Raw genomic sequence first — 20,808 nt, forward strand, 5'->3', positions numbered from 1 at the left:
TCTGCGTGAAAATTTCTGAAAATTCCGACGACATGCCACGTTTATTAATAAGGCCGCCTTAAGACAGCCAACAAATAAAAATGCATTTTTTTTATGTCGGTCTGGCTGACATGAAAGACTGTCGTTCCCCCGATTTGTCTCATCGCGGGGCAGGGCTTCCGTGCTCATTTAACCCGATGAAGTGATGAAGTTCCGTATCGTAGCCTGTAACGTATGCAATTTTATCTCAATCGTCCGCCGGCTCTCGGCCTATATTGTATGCCTTGGACGGGGTCTTCTTATAAACAAAACCCGTCTATCAGCGTAATTTCTCCGGCCACTGTAATATAAATAGCCTGTAACAGCCCACTGCTGGACTAAAGGCCTCTCCCAACGGGAAGCGTTGCCCATAATTACCAAACTGGGCAGACGGGTCGGTGTTCGCAGTAGATGGTAGTAGTAGCACAGGGGACTCTGCTCCACGCTCTCTGTTATATACTCTTGGGCGCCTGGTACAGTTGTCACCACACCTGCAGGAAGGGCAGGGTTGGTGACAACTGTTTTCTCTGCCGTACACCACACGGCGATCTTAACCGTCCACAGGCTCTCTGCTTATATTGTATGCCTTGGACTGGGTTAAATGCTCTTGCTACTTGTGTCATCAATAAAAAGCCTGTAACAGTCCACTGCTGGACAGATCACGACTTTTAACAATATTAACAATAATCATTTATTCAGGCTAAAAATAATGGATACGATAATTACATGAATGCCCTAACCTCTACGGAAGGAAAAACTTTGTTACACAGTGTAGGTCCTTCCAGTAGTTACAAAGGGTGCTTATTTATTTTAAACCTATGTTTTATGAAATCTACATATTATAACAATTTGACGGCTGACTGGCGCAGTGAGCAGCGACCCTGCTTTCTGAGTCCAAGGCCGTGGGTTCGATTCCCACAACTGGAAAATGTTTGTGTGATGAGCATTAAGTGTTTTTCAGTGTCTGGGTGTTTATATGTATTTTCTAAGTATTTATGTATATATAATTCATAAAAATATTCATCAGTCATCTTAGTACCCATAACACAAGCTACGCTTACTTTGGGGCTAGGTGGCGATGTGTGTATTGTCGTAGTATATTTATTTATTTATTTATGTAGAATAAATTATGTAGGGCTGTATGGGTGCGTGTGTGTTTGTGAGTGTGCATGTGTGTGAGTGTGTGTGTGTAAGTGTTTGGCAGACTAGCGCGCGCTCTCTGTTATATACAGTCTCTGTCGTACAGTTGTCACCACACCTGCGGAAATGGCAGGTTTGGTGACAACTCTATTCTCGGCGATCTTAACCGTCCACAGGCTCTCGGCTTATTAATCTATGACTACAACTGGGTTTTCTTAAATACACAACCCGTCCATCAGCGTGCATGCTCCTGACACTGTGTGAATAAAAAATATTAACTTGCAGATTTAATTTTTATCGCAACGACATTTTATTCTCACTATCTGAGAGATTTCAGTTTGACTTAAGTCATCTGTTTGATGTGACGCAAACGAAGACCACTTCAATTTTCCACTACAAATAATAATAAATAAATATACTACGACAACACACACAGCGCCATCTAGCCCCAAAATAATCGTAGCTTGTGTTATGGGTACTAAGATGACTGATGAATATTTTTATTGGTAATATACCTAAATACTTATTTTATATAGATAAACATCCAGACACTGAAAAACATTTTCCAGTTGTGGGAATCGAACCTGCACACTGCGCCAGTCGGCCGTCAGAATGAGAAGGGTTTAGATCGAAGTCTACTATGCTGGCCAGGTGCGGATTGGTTGACTTCCCACACCTTTGAGAACTTATTTAAACTTTCATGTATGCAGGTTTCCTCACGATGTTTGAAGTCGAATGTCACGACCGTTGAAGCAAGTGATATTTGAAATAACTTAAATTAGAAACCTCACATAAAAAAAAGTTAAAGTCGCGTGCCGGGGATCGAACTAGGTAAACACAAGATTGGGGCCGAATCCCGCTGAGTTATTATCAATTACTTCTTTCCTACATATACATATATTAAATACATAGTTATGCCAAAGCACAGTTTTTAATATGTATAAACGTACACGCGGCCTTCAGCACTTCCGTTACATATTCCCACTGCCGCAGCGAAATATGATCGCCAATCAGAGCTGTAGGTACGGCATGTACGAACTTCTTGGAAAACAGAACCGACCCCCGATGCAAAAGGAGGGTTATTAGCTTGTTACAAGACTGCCCAATCTTAAGTAATATAATATCTTAGTATAATAAGTTAAAATAATGTTTTAATGTTTTAGAGGTTTAAGGCGGGGTAGCAAATGTTAAGTGTCCGGCAATGGATGACGAGATTTCTAAAGGTATTTATCCCTAATAAAATATAAAAAATGAACTTTATGCTTAAACGAATTTAAGGTACTATTTTATATGCCTTTACTAACTATTACCTGCCCAAGTAACCACAAACCAAATATAATATAGGGGACATGCACAGAAGAACTTTCAGCTTTTATTGAATAACGAAGGTCTGGCCATCGTGGGTTCTTGCTTTACAATTTCACGAATTTATTTACAAACTAGCGGTCCTCGCGACTTCGCCACCTTTTAAGCCAACCTTCAAAGATAGGCTTTTGCAAACTTTTTTTTTAAGAACTTTCAAAAGGGAACAACTTTTTTATACATGATTTTATCGAAACTTTAACCGTTCACGCAGCGCACGCAGCGGAAGCTCTCAAAAGTGGAAAAAACGCCGATTTTGAAAAATTCTTCATGGGTTTTATGTTTCTATTGGTCTTAGCGTGATAATATTTAGCCTTCCTTGATAAATGATCTATCCGACACTGAAAGAATTTTTAAATCGGACCAGTACCTAGTTCCTGAGATCATCGCGTTCAAGTTAACAAACAAACAGTCAGTCTTCCGCTTCATATATTAGTATAAGATATAATAGATGACGACAAATTGGCGAAAATTCAATATGGCGGCTGTGCGACGCCATTTTCAAATGTTAAAATTCTTATCGTGTTCGGCAGACGTTTAATTTTTTTTTTTAATTACGCACTTATTCACTGATTAACAGGTTTGTATTATTGTAGTCGACGGATTGTTCTGAATACATCGCTAGTTATCTTGTGTGATATAAGCACGCGTAGTCCACCAACACGCATTGGACAAGTGTCTCGAGTTTATGCTCGTAAAGCCTCTCTCCTATAGGGCTCGAGCCCAGCTGTATGACGTCACTAGGCTGATGATGATTACCTATTAGGTGCATGCGCCCAACGATAGCACTTTAATTAGCCGATTGTGAAAGGGAAAAAGCAATAAGGAAATTGCTAAAAATCGAATGAACGGTTTTACCAAACCAAACGCCGTCCGGTAGATGGGCTGCACACACGTATTATAACTAACATATTAATATAGTAATAGTAGTATATTATAAAACAAACCTTTTTAAACTGTATAAGTAATTAATAGTGAAATATATGTACATGCGTATAATAAAGTGCTAAACACATTGTTGCGTTATAGACGGCATATCAGAATGCAGTGGTCCCCAACCCTCCTCTTATATCGGTTGTCGTACGAGGTGATTAAGGGAATTTAACGAAGAACGGGCTACTGGCATCTACTGCGTTCAACCCGTCTGCCCAGCGTGGTGATTAGGCAAACCCTCTTGTTGGAAGAGGCTTTAATCCAACAGTTAACTGCCTTTTGAAGACGCTGTGGTGAAAGTGGTGATATATGTATGGAACCTTGTGTGACCTAAGGATAAAATGTGCTTTGAGCTTATAAAGGTTAGAAAAGTTACAAATGCGATCCTAACCCCTACTTAGATGATGAAACCAAAGTGTTTGCTGTTTCACACAGCAATGGATTGAAGCGTTTTTTTAAGATAGTTTTTTTGACATATGCTAGTTTTTATTACAAAGGCGCAGTTCGGTACAACCGCACGGTGATTTGGTTAGGTTCTCGAAGGTGTGTGAAGTCTACCAATCCGCATTTGTCCAGCGTGGTGGACTACGCCCTATACCCTTTTCAGTCTGAGAGGAGACCCGTGCCGTGTTGGTTGATGCTGATGATACTGAAATTTGACAGCGGAACGGCGCAGTGGGCAGCGACCCTACTTTCTGAGTCCAAGGTCGTCGGTTCGATTTGAAAATGTTTGCTTGATGAAAATAAATGTTTTTCAGTGGCCGGGTGTTCATCTGTATATTATAAGTATTTATGTATAATATTCATAAAAATATTCATCATCTATCTTAAGTACCCATATTACAAGCTATGCGCACGTTGGGGCTAGATAGCGATGTGTGTATTGTCTCAGTATATTTATTTATTTATTTATTTTATTTAAATTTATTCCAATCGTGTCGCGTTTTTAATTTTTTTTTTGTTTGTCCACAGAGCGAACAGACGTCGCCGTTCCGCCGTTGGACGACAGGCAGTGGCGCCGGCTCCTCCTACCGCCATCACGAAAACCGCGGCATCTACAACAAGGTACAATCTTGGATAACCAACAATGGACATCCACTGCTGGACGCATTGAGTGGCAAAGACCCTAAAACTCCAACTTGTATTCGATGGGACAATTTCAGGATTTTTTTTAATTCCGAATTTTCCCTGATCTGCAGGGCTAGCAGAGGCAGGAGACAAAAATTATATCCCCCGATTATATCCCCTGACAGGGGACATAATTAACGTGTCCACACCCACACAGGAATAGGAGAAATTTACTCCAAGTTGTTATTTGATTTCGATATTATTTCTACTAGCGCGCCAATTTTCTGAGTATTGATAAAGCTGTGGGAGAAGATAAATTTTTATCCTTTATGCGGGGATATAATTCTTAGCCATGCTAGTCGAGCTGTTTCCGTTATTCCCCTATTGCCCTTGTGGGAATCGAGCCCGCGACCTCAGACTTATAACACCATACCGCTCCCCACTGCATCAGGGCGGTCCACTTACGTTGTTATGAATGAATAGATTTTATATAACATCACACATCACCACTTACTACTTTTTTTTTTTTTTTTTTTTTTAATACTATTTTATCAGATGCGGGGTCGGCACCCCAATATGAATCGTTTTTACGAATTATACCGCTTTGATTTGGAATTCATTGGGATTTACCGTCTACTCTGATTCTTCCATTTTACTTCTCATATTTTATCTGATTTAAAAAAAAAATGCTTTTTAGTCGGATTTTATCCAATAGAGAAGGCGTTACTTTGCAGAATTCCATGATATACAATGGAAATTAAGCGTAATTTTGTATACTCCGCGAAAAGCAGGAGTATCTGAACGGTGTAATTTATAATTTGAGTAACATTGCCGAAAATCTGTTTGGTGTGGAGTAAGTATAAAGATTTAAAGAAATTATAACTTACAATGTACAGATTATACAAAATTACGCTTAATTTCCATTGTATATCATGGAACTCCGCAAAGTGACGCCTTCTCTGTTGGATAAAATATTACAATAATAAAGTTTACATTATGGTCAGAACTCAGTACGCTTGATAAGATTCAAAAATAAATCAACAAGGAAATATTTTGTATAATGCTTATATAACGTAAGAATTTTCCGGTAAACATTTTGGTGCAATTTTGTCGCATTCAAAGGTATATGTCCACAGATTTATCTGAGGTTACTTGGGTAGTCCAAGTGTAACTACGAAGTTAAAATAGTATATTCTGTTTGTATTTTTAAACCCCGACGCAAAAACGACTAGGTGTTATATGTTTAACGTGTCTGTGGGTGTATATGTATGTGTTTTATTGTTGGTTAGAAAACAGAGTTAGTCGGGTGTCGGGCGACTTCAGAAATAAATGGCATACCAAGTAAACAGAAAATAGTTTTTTGTATAAACCAAGCTTGAATACCATGTGCTACAAATATGCAATTACTACTAACTTTAATAAAATTCAAAATTCATCTATTTCAAATAGGCCTAATATAAGCACTTTTGAACTATGAGCACTTTTTGTTGTCCGCAGCAAATGAGTGAGGGCACGCCTCCGTTGGCGCCCAGCAACAACGGCAGCTGCGGTGGCGTTGCGCGCTGGTCACTAGGACTTGAGCAGCTGCTGGCGGACCCCTCCGGCGCCGCGGCCTTCGCGCACTTCCTGGCGCAGGAATTCGCCGCCGAGAACATTCGGTGAGCTAATGTGTTTCATAATTCTTACAACCTGGGTGTCTTTAAAACAAGAATGATTAGGCATCTTCGCCCAAACAGGTAAAAAAAAGCTTACTCCCGACGCACTCAATACACTTCAAATTCGTAATGACCAACGCAAGAAAAATCCCGGAGAAGTCTCCATTTATAACAAATTGTCATTAGCATGGCTACCAATCAGTCTACATGCGCACCCAATATGAATTGAATAGCAAAATACATGATTGGTCCAACATTATGTCATGGAGCAAGACACCAGCCGTGATTGGACGGCAGTTAATCTGTCAGCATTGTGATTAGCGAACTGAACGCATGTGCACTCTCGGCTTATATTGTATGCCTTGGACTGGGTCTTCTTATAAACAAAACGCGTCCATCAGCGTAATTTCTCCGGCCACTGTATTATAAATAGCCTGTAACAGCCCACTGCTGGACTAAAGGAGTTTCCCAACGGGAGGCTTGGCCCATAATTACCGCGCTGTGCAGAAGGGTTAGTGATCGCATTAGATGGTAGCCATTTATTCGTGATGTTTCCTTAGTCACTTCGTATGACACATGCGGGAACAGGAGGAGTGGTGGCGACTGTATTCTGATCTGCCGCTACCACGCAGCAAGGCCTGTCCATCGGTATTCTACCATACTAACTTTGGAGAGTGTGCTCAGAAACTATTCGAGGTCTCAAGAGAACGGGTTGCGTAGTAGATATCCCATGGGCACGTTCCAAGCTAGCGCTTTGCTTCCTCGTTCCTAATATGCACCGCAAGAACTGACGTTGCTCCATGGCGCAATGTACTCTCAGTCGAAGCTACGACTATGTTGCGTTTTCTTTAGATGTTACCAGCTCGTTGCGTATAACAGATGAGCAAGCCAGTACATACAAGCCAGGGTACCGAGAAATGATGAAACTCACATTGTAGCTGAGATTTCAAGTAAACTAACGTCAATGTTATCATAGATCTTTCATTTTGCATAAACCAAATGTCCTCCCGAAGAGAAGGAGTGGTAGAGGGCAAACAAGTGGAGCGAAGAGGCCAAAGACCTAGATATCTATGGAGTGACACAGTAGGGGAGGATCTGGCGTCTTTTGGGAGTTCGGAGTTGGAAGGAAGCTGCTTCTTACCGCCTCCGATAGAGAAATTTGCTTGACGAAACCAAGGCCCACCCAAGGCTGTAGAACTTTTGTGATGATGAAATGCCCGCCAATTGGCGATAGCCTAGTGGCTAGGACTTCGGCTCCCTCTTAGGGACCGTTTTTTTATGTCCGGCAATTCATCATATGGAAACCGGCTTACCGGAGAGTTCTCCATAATGTCCTTAAAGGCGTGTGAAGTCTACCAATATTCACTGGGCCTGTGGAGGACTACGGCCTAAACCCTTCTCGTTCCAAGAGAAGACCTATGCAACGTTGCATCGTTAATACCCTATAACAGTCCATTATAGACTAAACCCCTCTCCCAACGGGCCCCATAATCCCGACGATGTAGTAGCACGTAGGACACTGTTGATCGTTCTCCGTGTTCCTTATAATATTACCTTAGACGCTTCTTACGTCACCCGCGTGAAGAGGAAGGGGTGATAACAGCTGTATTCCGATCTGCCCTCACCATACGGCACTCCAACGTTGCATGTTAAAATCGAATCCGATCGCGTCACGATCTTGAATATAACGGTTGTTATTGTGTGCAGGTTCTGGTGGGCATGCGAGCAGTACAGGACCTGCGAGGATGATGACAGGAGGTCGGCGCTGGCAGCTGAGATCTGGCAGACGCACCTAGCCGAGGGTGCCTCGGAGCCCGTCAACGTGGACGCAGCTCCGAAACGCGCGGCGGCGCAACGTTTGCACCAGGTTCCTCCGCCCCAGGATCTGTTCCTACAGGTAAATTGTCATAGCTCTCGGGACAACGTAACGTCAAATTGAAATGCACTTAATGCTACTCGTTTTTAAGTCGCTAATTCTGCAAAAGTCAACATCTTATGAGGATGCTCTGGTTTCGGAGCGAAGCGAAAGTGCGTTGAGTATATATTGCTGAAGATCTATTTGGTGTGGAGTATACAGATTGAAGAAATTATAAATTACACCATACAGATTCTCGTGCCATTTGAGAAGTATAGCAAATTAAGCTTAATTTTTATAATATATGATGGAATTCCGCAAAGTAACGCCTGCAGATTCAGCAGGTATTCTTATTTAAAATCTTCGAATCCTAGCACATAAAACTATTCTAACAGTTATATCGTTCCCGCAGGCACAGAAGCACATCTTCAACGTGATGAAGTTCGACAGCTACCCGCGCTTCCTGCGCTCCGAAGTGCATGCGAAGTGCGCACGCGCAGACCTGCGCGGCCTGTCGCCCCCCTACACGCCGCAGTCGCCCCACCCCGATACCCCCAAGGTAAATATCAATATTAACTATGATATTAATAATAATTATCAGAAATAAGGAGATCCGTAGAAGAACTAGAGTTACCAACGTAGCGTCTCGCGAAGATGAAGTGGCAATTAGCGGGGCACAAAGCTCGGAGAACCGATGGACGATTGGGGTCTTAAGGTGCTGGAACAGCGACCCCGCACCGGTAAACGCAGCTTAGGTCGGCCCCCAACGATATGGGCAGATGACATCAGGCGAGTCGCTGGGAGCCGCTGGAGACAAGCGGCCCAGGACCGTGGATTGTGGAACTCCCTACGAAAGACCTATGTCCAGCAGTGGACGTCAATTGCTTGAATTGAAAATGGTGATGGCTGATGATGATGAGATAGAAGCTCGTCGACGGATAAAGTAATATCTGTCTGATGTGTTACAGTTGAAGAAGTCGGCGTCCAACGCGTCCGACAGGCGGCGCAGCGGCGCGTCTCTGTTGCCGTGGAAGGCCCGCGCCGCTTCCCGGGACCGCACAAACTCAGCCAATTACGCCAACTCCGCCAACTCCGCCATCTCCGCCGCTGAAGAAAACGAAGTGAGTGGAAAGCAATGGATTTAATTTTTTTTTTCTCATTAATTGCACTACAAGCGCAAATTTTTTGTGCACAATTTTTTTGTTTTAAAGGGCATACTTTCCAGATGGTCCCATTTAAATTTTGACGAAATCGGTCCAACAGTTATTAAAATATCGAAAATAATGTAACCCAAAGTATCAATTTTTTATTTTTTTTTTGCTTTTTAGTTCATGGGCGTATATAGTAGTCGGTTTCTTTTAAAATTTAATAATAATTAAGTTGTAACAAAATGTAAAACGCCATAAGAAAATATAATAGAGTATAGACAATAAAAATTAAACAGACACGCAATATGTTCTTCGATAAACACCTGTTATGACGAGTCATTATGATCGTTCAACATGTTTCACATTATCCCCGAGCGTGCAAGACACTAAAACTGCTAAGCGTAAACGGCTCGACACGTGGTCGGTTAATGGAAAATCTCGATAAGGAAATCAAATATTTGCTGAGACGACAACGCCTCTCACTCGGTTCCTAAACTAAGAATAACAAATATGTTGATTTATTTTTATCATTAACTCCACAAGTCGCAGAACTGCTTCATCATATCTGCGCTAAATTTGAACTAGATCGGCCGATTGACGCAGTGGGCAACGACCCTGCCTTCTGAGTTCAAGGCCGTGGGTTCGATTACCACAACTGGAAAATGTTTGTGTGATTAACATGAATATATTTCAGTTTCTGGGTGTTTATATGTATATTATAAGTATTTATGTATATTATTTAAAAAAATATTCGTCAATAATCTTAGTACTCATAATACAAGCTACGCTTACTTTCGGGCTAGATGGCGATATTTATTTATTATTTATTATTTATTACGACCTTATCGACAAAGACGTGCAAAGCGAATTAGCGATCCGGTACGATGTCGCATAGAGACCAGGTGTAGGAGTTTAATATAACTGTCATACCCCATAGCAGGTTAGCCCAATACCAGCTTAGACTGCATCAACCTTTTACAATCAGTTGAGATTGCAGTTATGGCCTAACTTGTAGTTGAAAGATTATTCCATCATGTTTTAGAATAGAATATCTTTATTTGCAAAATACAACGTGTTAAAGTTTAAAAAAAAATTATTTTAGTGTATTGCCATACCTGGCGTGCAAAATCTAAGCATCGTCATCATCATATCAACCCACCGTCCCACTACACGGCACGGGTCTTTTCCCACAATGAGAAGGGGTTATGGCCATGCAGGTTTCCTCACGATGGGTTCCTTCACCGTTGAAGCAAGTGATATTTTAATTACCTAAAACGCAGAAAAGTTAGGGGCGCGAGCTGGGATTCGAACTCACCCCCCCCCGAAAGTGAAGTCGAGCTCCTACCCACTGGGCTATCACCGCTTCATAAGCTGCGGCAGATTACACAGAAAACTGTAAAGTATAACCGGACACTGCTTAAGGATTTGATTCGGTGGAAACTGAAGCAGGCTGAAGTGGCACTGGGCAGGTCGGGTAGAACCGGTGGCCGTTGGAGCAGACGTTTTTGAAAGGGTGCAGTGTGGGACGACAGCCAGCCCGTTGGACCGATGAACTTAAAATGGTAGCTGGAAGCGGCACGATTAGAGGACTGTGTGTGTCGACGAGCTCCCGGAAAGGCCTAGGTCCAACAGTGGATGTTTTTCGGGCTGATGATGATGATGATGCTGGTGATGGTGATGATTATAATGATAATGTACGAAAAAGCCACCATGTCATTTCATATACATACGAGGTCTACGAGATCAATGCAAATGCAGCGGGGAGTGCGACAGGGAGATTTCATCTCCCCAAAGACATTTAACATTGCTTTGGAAGACGTCTCTAACCACCTGAATTGGAACGCACCAAGCATCAACATTATCAGCGAGCGCATATTTTTTTTAATTTAAGCAATGAAATATTACTTGCTTTAACGGTAAAGGAGAACATAGTAAGGAAACGGAAAACATGAGAGTTCTCCATAATATTCGCAAAGGTGTGTGAAGTCTAACGATTCGCACTTGGCTAGCGTGGTAGACTATGGCTTAAAGCCTTCTCATAATGAGAGGGGTCCCGTTCCCTGTAGTGGGCACGGGACGTTATTAGGTTGATGTTAATGATGATCATGATGACATAACACAATATATTTTTTCTGATGATGATTCGACCAGGTCACCTTAAGAATGAAATAGTATTTCATAATGTTGAATTGGCCACACCTACTCCGGCACTGTTTGCCGACTTTATCATATTAACAGAGCAACTTGTGAAAATAACTCGATTCCATTTATAACAAGAACAAAACGTGGTTTACATTAATTTAAACATTACTATAAAATTTTCTACGTATTCCTTATTTACATTGACGATAAAATCTCGTAAGATATGTACCTAAAGCCTATTTCCGTTGTTCAAATATTGTGAGTCAGTAAAAATTAAGTAGTATTTAAACGTATGAATTAAACGAGCATTCTACGAAACAATTAAAATTAAATATTTGTAAAACCTACATTACGTATTCCATTTTTAGACTGTGTTTGTAACAGATACAGAAGATGCGGATAAAACTCGGGTGTTTTCTAACTTGTTCAATTTTTTATCTTATTTTATAGGGCATTTGCAAAACAACTGCGTGTCAGTTCTATCATACCTTAATAAACATAAATCTCGCTACCATCGTAAAAATACATTCAGTAACTACTAGAGTTACTACTACTAGAGTTACTGAATGTATTTTTCCATTTTTGGCTGTCTGTCTGTTTCTTGGCCGCGCATCACGCAAAAACTACTGAATGAATTTAAATGATACTTGGCACGATTTTAGTTCATACCAAGAGGTAGGATAAGTAAAATATCCTATGATACTTTACATCCCGACATTCAGCACAATTTCTTTGGCAGAAGGGAGAAAAGTATTTGTCGATTTTTCACCATAATTTAACATTTTTTTGCACGTTTTATCAGTCTAGTTTATAAAAAAAAATTGTCGCTTGTTCGCAGGCGGTGAAGTCGAGTCAGACAGCGAACGGACAGTGTCTGTGGTCGGGTAACGCGGCTCTGTGTCGCGTGGTGTTGCCCGACGGTGCAACCTCGGTGGTGGGTGTGTCGCCCGACGTGACCGTGCGCCGCCTGGTGGACCGCCTGTTGCAGCGGCGCAACCTGGTGTGCACCACCTACGATGTCATTGTCAAGGACACCAATCAGGTAAGCTTTCCACTGACTTCCAATCAGGAACGAATCCTGTAGAACCGTTGTATCGCCACGATAAAGAAACAAACACATTAATGACTTACGAAATAATATTGAAGGATGCATAGATATATTCCTTAAGGAATCACCAATCTCTAATCCTCTAAATATCAAAACAAAAGAAATGTTTTTATTTTCCATACAAATGAATTCAAATCATTCTAAGATAAAATATCGCAAGAACTTCCCATTGAAGATAAAAGATAGACACGCGCATTGTACCTAAGCTACGCGACGCGTACCTACGTTAATCGAAGTTGGTGGACTTTTGGACTAATTATTGTTTAGTCCGTCCACGTCCGGATAACGTCAGAAATCGGGGGCCTCTTCTTCGAAGCCGGTGAAGACGCTGTGTTGGCTTTGTGTTTGTGTGTTGTTGGGACACATTGTCGGTAGTTATTTAATCGTCAGGGTCGTCAAGGACATCTTCGGACGCCGCCGCTTATGTTCAAGGTCGGGGATGGGGGTAGAAATGGACGCCTGGACCACTAGGGGGTTGGGGTGTCGGACTGCGTTTTCAGAGAAGGTCTTTGATAATAACTTGTCTATGGTGTACTTGGTCTATGGTGGGAATATCGAGGTCTCGGTGGAGATCTGCGTTGCGCACGAACCACGGACTGTCCGCGGCCATTGCGCTGCAAACTTGTTCTGCAGGTCCGAATAATTATTATTCGATTTTCGGATGGACACTTGCCGATAAGCACCTGAGGGGTTGCTACGGCGTCACCGGGGGAGTGGGGCGAGCGCGAATGCTCGCCATGAGTCTTCTCATGGCGAGCATTCGCGCTCGCCCCACCCAAGCTCGCCCAAGAGCTCGACGAAACCGGGAAGTCCGAAGTCTCCCACTTGTTGCGGGTCCGAATATTTATCTTCGGAAGTTGTATATATAGTCAATTTTCGTGAACACTCCGTTAGCGTGTTGCAGGATCTTTGTGGCGCCCTCTAGTTTCTTGTTCACTGTGTGGCAGGGCTCGTCGCGCGCGGTGGACGCGGGGCTGGCGTCCACGGCGCTGGGCGGGCGCTGCGCGGCGGTGGAGCGGCGCTGCGTGGTGCGCGTGCAGGTGGCGGGGCGCGCCGTGGCCGTGCGCTGCCGGCCCGCGCGCCGCCTGCGCCACGTGCTGCGCCCCGTGCTGCAGCGCTACTGCCCGCCGCGCAGCGCGCACCACACGGCGCTGCTCGGCGCCACGCCGCTGCACCCCGACACGCTCGTGCAGGTGAGCCCTGACAACGTCTTATCATTCGATGGAGCCGGCTGCACGCACGAAAAAAGATGACGCATGCGGCGTTACCTCGCTCCGAGGCGTTCCATTCAAGGCTTGAAGTGCAAGCGAGAGCGCGGAACGAGCGACAACGAGGCACAGTCGGCCTCCGCGTTCGACCCTGCTTTCTGAGTCCAAGGCCGTGGGTTCGATTCCCACAGCTGGAAAATGTTTGTGTGATGAGCATTAAGTGTTTTTCAGTGTCTGGGTGTTTATATGTATTTTCTAAGTATTTATGTATATATAATTCATAAAAATATTCATCAGTCATCTTAGTACCCATAACACAAGCTACGCTTACTTTATTTATTTATTTATTTATTTATTTATCTGTCTCTCTCCTACTTGAGTGAGCGATGCGTCCGCGTGGACAGCTTCTATACAATAATACATTGACATGTTTTCGGCAAGGATGTGAAGTGCAGTGAAAAGTGAATGTGGTGTCAATTGTTTATAGCAACGATAATATATATCAAACAAATAAAATTAAAATTTTCTTTTGAAAAATGCAACCATTCCCTCAGTATTTTCTTACGACGTTGTCACGTTCAAATATCGTCAGTAAGCCGACTTTACAGACAACCAATTTTTTTTCTCTACGGAGATACACGCGACGCCATCTAACTAAGCTCGTGTAGCAGATAACTGATGAATATTTTTATTTACAACGTAAATAAATACTTACAATATCAGACGCTGAAAAACGTAAGCGTAGCCTTTCCCTCTCGACGGGCTGTGGTGAGAAGGTTTAATTTGTTTTTTAATCGCGCATTTCCATACAATATATGATGTTTTTTCATGTCCCCTTATGGCTCAAGGACAGGCAACCGTACACCGTAGACCGTACAGCCTATTCAGTCCTATATATTTTTATTAATAAACCACCTACCTCTACGAATAAAATTGGTTGGCTTCAGCCGCAGCTAGTAGTACTACCCTAAGCGTAATAAAGCAATGTCGAGCGTTCGAGTGTTGTAAAAAAACAATTTTAATTGCACCACTCATAGCAACACCAACGACACCACGTAGGTTATGTGTGGCACCACTAAGAAAAAAGATGCCAGCTCAGCTTTAGTTAGTAGATAGTGTTTTAAATAATTAAATTACCTTTTTTTATGTAATGTACGATCTATGGGCCTATTTGATTATCGAAATATTTGTGTTCGATCTTAACGATTTCCATGTTTAAATTGCTTCAGGAGTTGGACGGTGCTCGCATTCAAATAGTGGAAGTGTCGAACGCGGCCGGCGTGCCGCCGTCCGCCGTGCTCGTCACTCCCGAGGCGAGGGAGCGAGACGACGACACCGACTCGCTGAGCGATGTGGCCTTGAGGATACACGACGACAATAACGACGACGCGCAGGTAGAGGGTTCATGCATACTTCAACACAAACACCCACACCTGGCGGTCCCCCGCGACTTCGTCCGCGTAGAAGTCTACATTTAAAGATAGACATATGCTGTCTCGGACTTATAGAACTTTCAAAGGAGAACAACTTTGTCATACATCATTTTATCGATACTTTAACCGTTTACGCAGCGGAAGCTCTCAAACGAAAAAAAAAACCCGTTTTTGAAACATTCATCATTGGTGCTTTGCTCCTATTGATTTTAGCGTGATAATATATATATATAGCCTTTAACGTTCCTCGATAAATGGGCTATCCATCACTGAAAGAATTTTTCAAATCGGCCTATTATTTCTTGAAATCATCGCGTTCAAGTAAACAAAAAAACAAACTCTACAGCTTTATATATTAGTATAAGATTTTGGCAAAGAGGATAGAAACACTAACTTAGTGTTATTGGTCGAGTTTGATTATAAAGGTTGTTTGTTACCCAGAGCACCAGTCGAAGCAGTGTGTCCAGCACTTCCAGTATTTCCGCCGACGGGGGGCAAAGCGCCCGCGTGCGAGCGGCACTCCGCCCCGGGCACCCGTTGCATCACCACCCACCAGGTCAGTACCACACTTGTAATGCGTAATACAGTACTATTATTGTATTAAGGACTAAACCAACGATAAAAAAGCTTGGGTGTAAATTATTACTCTAACCAGGTCGCTTCTTAAATGGTAATGTGAGATGGTGACAACAAAAAAAAACAAACGGCTATGTATGTTGTCTTGGGCTTCTTCCTAGACCAGGGCACGTTTAGAAACCTCGTAGCTTTAAGTTGACGAATTTAGTTATCGCCGTCAACTCTCGTATATGTCATATTTCAAAAAGTCAAAGTCAAAAATATCTTTTTTCAAGTAGGCCCATATTTTGCATGTAATGTACACAAATAATAAACTATGGCACACATAACAGATTAACTTTATGCAACTAGATACCACCTTGGGATTTCATTATTTGAACACTAATCTGAAATGCTCAAATAACAGAAACGCTAGGAGACGCTTGTCTTGTGGCACAACCTAGTAAATGGTTCCAGCTCAATATTGGGCTACATACCCTGTCAAGCAAAAAAAGCATGCAGAGCTAATTTCAGCTAGAACCCTAAAAGTGCCGTAGACACGTAAGACATATAAGTTTCAAAAGTATTTATAGAAAAACTTTGTTACAGATTTCCTAGATAACCTGCGTGAAACGCAAAGACAAAGGCTGCAGCCGCGGACCCCCCCACCACTCCCCCCCAAACCGCCTCAACGATCTGCGCCCACCGTCGTCTGAAAAAACCATTGTGAGCCTTATGGACATGGCATTAAGACACAGTATCGCTCGCAAAGACAGCCGTCGCTTACGCAAGCGCATAATAGATGTCGTATTCGAGGACGTATGATAACGTTGCGGTTATAATGGACGCACAGTCCACAATGTGGAATGTTGCAGTTGTTAGTAAAGCATAGAGTTTCTAATATGAAATCATCGTTATAATTGAAGCACAGATCTACCAATATAAAATATTGCGGTTATAGCGACGTAAAAAGTTGTTATTATATGAAATTATGCGGTTACAATCAACGCACAGATCTGCTATTATGATATTATACGTTCATAATCGACGCATAGATCTTTTAATATGGAATACTGCGGCTAAAGCGACGTATAGTTCTTCCAATATAAAATTATGCAGTTATAATAGACGCACAGATCTGCTAGTATGATATTATGCGTTTATGATCGACGCACACACAGATTTTCCAATATGAAATATTGCAGTTCCATGCGACGCACATTTATTCCAACACAAAATAATGCGGTTATAAGCGACGCACAATTCTTATATGAAATATTGCAATTACAATCGACGCACAGTTCTTCCAATATGAAATATTGCGGTATAAACGCACACAAAGGTCTTCTATGATAAAATTTTGCTGAGATCGAGGGAGTCACACATTAAAAAACGAGGCACAAAGTATTTTTTCAGTACTGGAAATACTGATTGCGTCATGCACATTTGCAATTGGCACAATGAAGATATATTAAAAAATAGAATCATATTAATTATATGTTTTTAACTTCGCCCCATTCCAAATGTTCGTTAAGAAATTTCTCACCACAACAGGAGGTATATTCTATTTATATTACTGCTAAAGAAATCTCATTCATTTGTAAATAGTCTCACTAAATCTGTTAGTATTAAAACTTTATCCAGTGAGTAAACTGTATTATTATCTATTACGAGTCAAACTTTTAAGCCCACGTGTAGCCTCGTTGGTGCGGTGGAAATAGACAATTGTATCTCATAAGGGAGGGAATTTATAGCTTAGACCCTCCAAGCTGCTCCAATGCAGTTTTTTTATGTACAAATTAAATAAGAACATATTGAAATACACTTTATCAAACAGTATAAATCGCTTCAGTACAATTAGTATAAAAATAATATAGAAAAGCTTATAAATATTTTACTTTATGTAAATAGTCCCTACCGATTTTTTACTTTATATTATTATAAAATCATAAAAATATAAGTCATTGAATAGCTTTACAATTTATGGTCAGGTTATTAATTTTAGTCATTTCATTGGTCAGATTTCTCAGCTTTATGATTTACGGACAGCTCATTGGTCAGACGCGGAACTACACTATTTTTGTAGTGACACTTTATACCGTTGCGATAACTTTATCGACGAGTAAAATTTCAAGGTCACGTTTGGTTTCCTTCATATGAGAGAGAAGAAAGATTAACGTAGCGAGAAATTAATAGATAAAAGTAGCTCTCGCTTTTAGATCGCTCTTAGAGCTTTTAAACTACGCAACGGATTTTAAATATGGTTTTCAGATACAGATATTTAAGTGGAAGGTATATATGTGGTAAACATACATGTAACAGTAGAGAAAAACAGATCAATTCAAAGATTTTTGATGTAATGTCGTAACAAACATACGTTTGTACGCTAACACTGCGAATACTGGTAATACCTTACGAGATACAAATCTCACATCCGTCAAGTCAATAGTTGATTGTAATAGAGTTTAAGTGTTATAAGGTAAAATCGCAGGTGCGTATTTAAATATGTAATTTTTGTAAAAAATTGTATTGAAATGTTTCTAGATATTTTTATATTAATGTATTAGATAGCCATTTGCAAATATTAATATATGCACACAGATCTTTTATTATTGTAATTATAGAGTATTATGTTATGTATAGGTTTAATAACAGTCATTCATTCTACACATATGCCATTGCTTTCAGGTGGCCTAGGGCCTCTGGGTGGGTGTTTAAAGTTGTGGTTTCATTTTACGCATTTACGAAGATTCTGATTTGGGTTGGAAAATCGATGGTCAGTTAATACCTATATAATACCTATACTGAACTCATATGATTGCAGATTGTGAAAAACGGTCTTACAAATTTTTTGCATGACATTAATAGGTACAGAGTTAGGAAAGAAAAAATAGAGTATATATGACCGATGACGAAAATCTATACAATCGCCATAATAAAAACCACCCTCAAACAAACATTTAGGGGTAAAATAACTGCATTACCTGTTTAGGACACCTATTTTGTATTTCGGGGTTTATGAAATTACGATAGAAACCTATGTTAAGTTGTTATCAATTATGCATTGTAAATTTATAATCTCAGTTGCTAACCGAGTTGATGTCATAGGCACTGAATCTCGTAGACAGTTTCTAACGTAAAGTCATATCCAAATTTTTCTTACATGTCTTTTAGACGCTAATAATCTTTTCGTAATTTTTTTGTGTAAAATGTGTTATACAAATAATAAAAAACAAATTAATTTTGTTCAAAAAAATTAAAGAAACAAAGTAAATACTGTGTACGTTATACATATTTTTTAAAGTTATGAAAAGATTGTTTTTAATAAATGAAAGGTTAGAAAAAGTGGAGTATAGGTAATAGATTGCATTGTCACTTCAGATAATTAAACAAAGTAATTTTACTTTGGTTGTTAATTTAAGTGTCTGTATGTGGATGTAATGATTTGGTTAGATATCATACTGAGTATGAAGGCAACTATATTAATATGAAGTGTATGTAAAATATAATTTATTGTAATATAAATATCAGTGTAAACGCATTGATGCTCAGAACTATTTGGTTATATGAAATAAAAACTTATATAACGTATTATGTTTTATTTCAATTAAAAGTTAAAAACTACCTTCTGGGCAATGTTCTTTTGTTTTTTAAAAAGTCAAAGTCAAATTCAAAAATATCTTTATTCAAGTAGGCACTCATAGGTGGCACTTTTGATGCGTACATAAGAATTACACGGTAGTGAGATGATGGCGATAACCACATTCGTAAACTTAAAACTAAAGCTTCGAGGGTTCCAAACGCGTCCTGGTCCAAGAAGAAGCCCACAACAAACTTAGCCGGGTGTTTTTTTTTTATTATCAACATCTCACACTGTCATTTTAAATTATAAGAAGAGCAACCTGGTTAAAGCAATAATTCACACCCAAGCTTTTTTATCGATTACGTAGTCCTTTACACTATAATAGGACTTTTCTATAAGCTTACGTTTAATACAAACTTTGAACTTTTTAAGTGACATCTCCAAGATGTCAATTGGTAGTTTATTGTAGAATTGTATGCAATTTCCTTTAAACGAATTATGAATTTTATGTAACTTAGTATATTGCACTGTAAGTTTATTCTTACTCTTCTAATGTTTAAATTATTGCAGTAGGAGTTTCATAGGAGATTCAGATTTAGAGTTATTCCCATCTGATAGTAAACAGAGCAACACTGCGCTGGACGTGCAAGGAACATTGTACAAAGTGCCACTGTTTTGTTTTTTTTTAATGCAGGATATTTTTTTTTTCAGTGCGCATATTTTAATAAGTCATACATGAACCAAATTTATGAACATATTTTGTTATTTTTATGTTTTACTTAACGATACAGAAATTAACGGTTACAAAAGATAAGTCCCCGGAAAATATAATTATGGGCACCCTACAATAGCTCTCAGCAGTTAACAGGCGAACAACGTTCTCGCACTCGGTCCTATCGTCGCAGCGGTAATTCCATAAAATAAAGCATAATAATAACTTAAACAATTAAAATTGAAAAACCCATTACTTTCATATCATTACATGCATGCCACACATTACGATGTATTTTTTTTAAACATAACACATACATTTAAAAAATGTGTACAAACACATCTAAAACAGCGAGGTTACTATACATTTGATGAATTCCTCAATGACAAGGTAGATTGGAAGCAGCCAGCCTCGCTCTCATCTCCCGCAAGGTAGAAAAATGATTGTAAATGTTGATGTTGGAAAAGAGCAACTACTGAGTTTCTTGCCGGCTCTTCTCGGTAGAATCTGCTTTCCGAACCGGTGGTAGAGTCACTACAAACATACATACTTCACGTTTCAAAAATGCTTATAAAGTAGGCCTACTTGAAATAAATGATTTTTTAATTTGAATTTGAATAAACCACTACAAGTTAGCCCATGACTGCAATCTCACCTGGTGGAAAGTGATGATACAGCCTAAGATGGTAGTGAGCTATTATTTATTTAGGTAGATAACTATTACGAGTAGCCATGATTTGCTTATTTTAAGCTCGGACATGGTAAAAAAAAAATATGAAATTTGTGGAAATATGTTCCATTACCGATACCAACAAAAAAAAAAGCCGCTGTGGTTTCAAAATTATCCTGTATAGACAAGTGCTTGACTGCAATCACACCTGATGGTAT

At 40.3% G+C, this 20,808-nt stretch overlaps 1 protein-coding gene across 1 annotated transcript in view; it reads left to right on the top strand.

The window, feature by feature from the left end:
• Positions 1-16,341, top strand: part of LOC120633993 (regulator of G-protein signaling loco) — a 128,416-nt gene extending 112,075 nt beyond the window's left edge. The window contains exons 4-13 of the mRNA XM_039904431.1: positions 4,426-4,518; positions 6,019-6,179; positions 7,884-8,073; positions 8,444-8,590; positions 9,000-9,152; positions 12,160-12,363; positions 13,377-13,622; positions 14,867-15,031; positions 15,512-15,626; positions 16,235-16,341. Of these exons, the coding sequence (XP_039760365.1) occupies positions 4,426-4,518; positions 6,019-6,179; positions 7,884-8,073; positions 8,444-8,590; positions 9,000-9,152; positions 12,160-12,363; positions 13,377-13,622; positions 14,867-15,031; positions 15,512-15,626; positions 16,235-16,341 (1,581 nt within the window). The remainder of the gene's footprint in view (positions 1-4,425; positions 4,519-6,018; positions 6,180-7,883; positions 8,074-8,443; positions 8,591-8,999; positions 9,153-12,159; positions 12,364-13,376; positions 13,623-14,866; positions 15,032-15,511; positions 15,627-16,234) is intronic.
• The last annotated feature ends 4,467 nt before the right edge of the window (positions 16,342-20,808 follow it).

This window comes from Pararge aegeria, chromosome 22 (genome assembly GCF_905163445.1).
Source record: "Pararge aegeria chromosome 22, ilParAegt1.1, whole genome shotgun sequence".
Classification (NCBI taxonomy): Eukaryota; Metazoa; Arthropoda; class Insecta; order Lepidoptera; family Nymphalidae; genus Pararge; species Pararge aegeria.